We start from the raw sequence: 4,647 nt of genomic DNA on the forward strand, positions 1-4,647 counted from the left end.
GGCAGCTCACTGATGGTTGATGGGGGCTTTCTTGTCTCCTAAGATGACACCTGCATTTCACACCTGGCCTTAATTTTCATACTGGTACTGGATAGAAAACAATGACATAGACCAGTCTTGCTGAGGGGCAGCAGGGCTGGAGCCTGTATGAGAAGTGAGGCAGCAAGTCACCTTTGGAAGACTGCTATATAATAAATCTCACATACGCTGTCATGGAGAATGTTTATTGCACCAAATAAGGTTTTATCTTGTCACTCTACATGATGATTAGAAATTGGACCTTTCTTCCAACCCTGTTCCCCCCCCACAACCCTTGAGAAGCTCTCCCTGTTCCACCCAAATCCATAAGAGCCCGTCTGTACTTTCAGTGGGAAGGGAAGAAGTTAGCAGACTCCTCATTGCTTCCTTTGCTGTCTTTAGTAGAAAAAAATAAAACAGGGGCAACAACCCCAGCCCTGCTCTGCAGAGACTGGATTTTGGGGGGAGGCCCTGCTAAAGACTGATGGGGGGGAGCAGCACCATGCTGTCCTAGGGTGTGCACACATGAAAAGGCAAATGCATCGATTGCACAGAGCTGTTTCACTCGTGGAGTTTGGCTAGTACCCAGTAAAGCACCTAATGATTAGTTCTTCAAGCTTCTCACATACTTTGACCCTTTCCAGGGCTGGTTATGATTTAACAGTCTCAGGCACATTCTGCTAGAGCACCAGTTTGTTAGCCACAGCAGGCTGGGCAAGGAAACCCTACCACTCTCCCAGCTGCTCTTTTGTTTCAGCACCATTGAAATCAGCTCACTCCCCACTCCCACCAGGATCGTCACCACCTGTTTCACCTGCAAGTCGAAAACAGATGTTTCCAGGACAGGATGGATGTCTCAGCCCTTTCAGCTTGGAGATCAGGAGAGCCAAAACAGCCTGTTGCCCCAAGGAGCTACCTTGCCTTCCCCGTTGTACCTCCCCTGGGGGCTGTACGGCCCCCAGCTGGTCTCCTGCCCCCGCTGCCCCTTCACATCAACACTGACGTTAAATCAAAGAGACATTTAAAAACACTGACTTCGTACATGATGAAGGGCCCTACACATCCCAGCCCCCTCCAGAAACACCCAGCTAATATGCAATCTGTCAGAGGACGACAACATGCTGAGCCAGCACCTAGGCCACAGCCCTCAAAACACGGTACACTTTTTGCCAGGCTTCTTCACGGGTGGTGGGCAGAGCACAGCCCGGATGGCTTCATCAAACACCGTCTTCAGGCCCCGCTGTGTCAGGGCAGAGCACTCGAGGTACTTTACTGACCCTGGGGGGAAGAGAGCTCCAGCTCAACCAGAGTCCAGTTCTACTACCATGCACCATCCCTCACCCACACACAAAGCTCAATGCCCTGGAGATCTGCCCGTGCATGAGACTCACCGATCTCCCGAGCCATGGCCAAGCCTTGGGGGTAGGTGATGGGGGCCAGCTTCTTGTCACGTAACCTTTCAATGGTGTCCTTATCATCCCTCAAGTCCAGCTTGGTGCCCACCAGGATGATAGGTGTATTTGGGCAATGGTGTCGGACCTCAGGATACCACTGAAACAGGCATGGTAAGAAAAGTAGCTATAGCAGTGGCCGAAACCGTGAGAATATTCCTACTACTGGGAGCGAGGGGTTTGCTACTATCTGACATGGTGACAACACCTGAACAAGGATACTGCTACCTACAGTTCTGAATATGCTCTGCAGAAAGAGACTGGTGCAGATGTGATAATGAAGGCACGGAGAGACAGAATCATGACAGACAGACAGTGCTAGCCAGCTCTGCACACAGCGCTTTCCCTTCACTGCATTTTGGCTTCTACGACATCCCTTATCTTTAGATGCAGATTTAGAAAGGCAAAAACTTAGCCAAAGGAGTCATGGATAAATGTAGGCCCCTCTTAAAACCTGCAGATTATGATCTTCCCTCACTAAAAGGACTACTTGAAATTTTGGGCTTGTAGGTGTGGTGCTGGGTGGGGCAGGGGACCTCACTGGTTCTTCCCTTCCACTGATTCACCCAGGAGGAGAATACTTTACCTTAGCTCTGACATTCTCAAAGGAGGCTGGACTCACAAGGGAGAAGCAGATCAAGAAAACATCCTGTGCAGAAACAAGAGGGTCAGGTGTGCAGAAAGAAACAGCTAGAGAGAACAGAGGGAGGGTGGAGAGGAAACCTGATAGGATAACCTCCTCCCACAAGCAAGAACTGTGGCTTCAAGAAATTCTTTCCCATTAAGGGTGTTAAACTAACTCAGAGGGGGAAGGAGGGGACCTTGAGCATATGACTACATCTTTCACAATGCTGGGCTCTGCATATTAAGAGCCTGCAGCCACAAACATCTTGACAGTGCTAAGGGCTGTCCTTGGGAGCTTCCTGGTCTCCAAGAGGGAGCAGTCACAAGCCAGTCCAAGTCGGGCACACTCACTGTCTGTGGATAGGAAAGAGGCCGCAGCCGGTCGTAGTCCTCTTGCCCTGCTGTATCCCAAAGGCCCAGGTTCACTGGCTTTCCATCTACCATCACATTGGCAGAGTAGTTATCAAACCTGTGAAAGAAGAGTCCCCATCAGTGATAATCTTGTTGTGACCATAATATCTCTATAAGAAATCCAAGGGGGCAGTGAATCAAGAAGGGACACAGCAGCACAGATCCAGTGAGGACAGTCTGCATTCCTCACATGCACAGCCACACCACCAGCATCATCCTCACCTGTGAAGTTCACAGTCTGATTTGGGACAGTCACCTCTTCACCTACAAAACCAACTTTTACACACACACGCATACAAATCAAAAAGCAATGGAAGCCCAAGGCAATTACTCACACGGTGGGGATGTATTCTCCTGGAAAGGCATTTGTGGTGTAACTGATCAGCAAGCAGGTCTTCCCTACAGCTCTGCAGAGGATAAGAGTGACAAGCATAAAGAAGGGTACAGCAGGAACACTGAGGAGATAAAACTCACTCTTCCTCCACCCAAAACACAAGGATAGGTAAAAAGTTACTGTGTGAGAAAACAAACCTGTAGCAGGCTGGAATTCCCTAGCAGACAGGGACCAGCCTGAACTCACAATGTGCACCTTGCCTGAGCACCTACTGACCCTGCACTCTCCCACTCCCTTTCCCCACCCATTCAGCCTCAGCAAGAAACCAGGCAAAATACAGTTGTTCCAGGAACCAAGAAAGGGAATAAATTAGGGTTGTGTGCTGAGCTCAACAAATTCATAATAATCTAGCAAAACAAGTGAAGAGTGAGGTGCAAAAACCATGCAACAACACAGAACTCTGCAAGCTCCTCAGACACAGGAATTCAGTATCAGAAAATACAAAGGGGAAAAAATAAGCGTACATAAACAAAAACTAACTTTAAAATTGACCACTGTCAGTTTGGAAAGAGATCAGTGTAGAAGGCTGAGAACACCAGCTCAGCTGAAGGCCAGAGGGACTGGTGAGCCCAGCAGAAGAGGTTGGCAGGGGCCAGGCCTGGCTGCCAACAGCATCAGCACATGGACTTCAGCCAGCCCTGTAGACTTCCTCAGGGAAAGCTTCGTTTTAAGAACAGAGCAGTACCAGCAGTGTGAGCAACCTATTTATCGCTGAGAAAGTTGTGAACCGCAGACAACCTTCCAGAAAAACAGCCCCTGAGTGGCAGTGCCAGGGAAAGCTGTCTGTGAGGTGCCTGAGTGAAGCTGAATAGCCTGCAGAATTGGGTATCCACTACCCAAGTCTGTAAATAAGGAAAGACTTCGGGAGTAAGAGAGAGACTCTGGGGGAGCCCAGAGTCCCCTGGATGCATCAGGATGACAGAAAGCATAGAGAGAACCACTACTACAACTATGACCTCTCTCCCACCAAACAGGGAAGTTCGTAATTCATGAAGAAACATATTGATGGCTGAAGTGTCTTGGTATCCAATTTTGTTAAGTCTGCATTGTCGATTTGGCCTTAAAGCAAAACACCAGACAGCAAAGCTTCAGCTGAAGTCCATTTCCAACATGCTGTGTCCCAATCTCCTCCACAACAAGGCTGTGCTATTTTGGGGGTTGGCTTTCTCCTGGTCCCCTCTTTAGCCCCCACAGCCTGGAACCTCTCACTCCAAAGGTGTATTTGAGGGGGTGGCATGCATAGGGAAGCAGAAAGACCAGTCCCTGCCTAAGACCAGTTCACATTCAGCTCTCAGTATCTCAGCCCTGCGCTTGCTGCGGTGATCGGAAACGTAAATGGGAATTGTGACGGAAAATATGCAGGATGAGCTATGAAAACTTACAAAGCACCATAAATCTAGTGCACGCCTGCATCTTGCACACAGATGTGCTCTCAGGAAAAGGCATTCAGAAAGAGCTTAAAGAGCAGAAAAAGGGTGACAAGGGGGCTGAAATCAGAAACAGCAATGCATTTCACCTCAGAACCAGCAACAAAAGGAGACACGAGAGAAACCTGCAAACATCAATATTTTCGGGAGGACTTTGTGATGAATCAAGCATGATGAAAAGCAGTGAAATGCGGGCACCTAGATAAAATGACACGGAGAGATGTAAAACCCAAGAGCAGGCGGTGTGCGCTCCGCGGGCAGCTCGATGGGGCTGGGGGACGGAGAGCGGGTCCGTGCGCGCAGGAGGAGCGGGACGAGCCGG

General features: G+C 49.3%; 2 protein-coding genes across 2 annotated transcripts in view; one reads left to right on the forward strand and one right to left on the reverse strand.

Moving 5' to 3' along the window:
* Positions 1-124, forward strand: part of DCXR (dicarbonyl/L-xylulose reductase) — a gene marked incomplete at its 5' end in the record, with an annotated part of 3,510 nt that extends 3,386 nt beyond the window's left edge. The window contains one exon of the mRNA XM_009069424.1: positions 96-124. Within this exon, the coding sequence (XP_009067672.1) occupies positions 96-124 (29 nt within the window). The remainder of the gene's footprint in view (positions 1-95) is intronic.
* Positions 125-208: 84 nt separating this feature from the next.
* Positions 209-2,937, reverse strand: RAC3 (ras-related C3 botulinum toxin substrate 3 (rho family, small GTP binding protein Rac3)). Its single transcript, XM_009069423.1, has 5 exons — positions 2,840-2,937; positions 2,445-2,562; positions 2,056-2,118; positions 1,410-1,569; positions 209-1,296 (listed from the first exon to the last, which is right to left on the reverse strand). The coding sequence occupies exons 1-5, from the start codon at positions 2,935-2,937 to the stop codon at positions 1,166-1,168; spliced, it is 570 nt and encodes a 189-aa protein (XP_009067671.1). The 3' UTR covers positions 209-1,165.
* Between the last annotated feature and the right edge of the window lie 1,710 nt (positions 2,938-4,647).

This window comes from Acanthisitta chloris, unplaced genomic scaffold (assembly GCF_000695815.1).
Source record: "Acanthisitta chloris isolate BGI_N310 unplaced genomic scaffold, ASM69581v1 scaffold43472, whole genome shotgun sequence".
NCBI lineage: Eukaryota > Metazoa > Chordata > Aves > Passeriformes > Acanthisittidae > Acanthisitta > Acanthisitta chloris.

Bases quoted from the DNA above. Each gene is read 5' to 3' on its own strand.
- RAC3 (XM_009069423.1), bottom strand. From the start codon at position 2,937: ATGCTTGTCACTCTTATCCTCTGCAGAGCTGTAGGGAAGACCTGCTTG. The intron at 2,119-2,444 runs GTGAGTGTGCCC...GTTTCTGCACAG, and splicing joins CTCTTTCCTATCCACAGACA to GATGTTTTCTTGATCTGCTT. The intron at 1,297-1,409 runs GTGAGTCTCATG...TCTTCCCCCCAG, and splicing joins GGCCATGGCTCGGGAGATCG to GGTCAGTAAAGTACCTCGAG.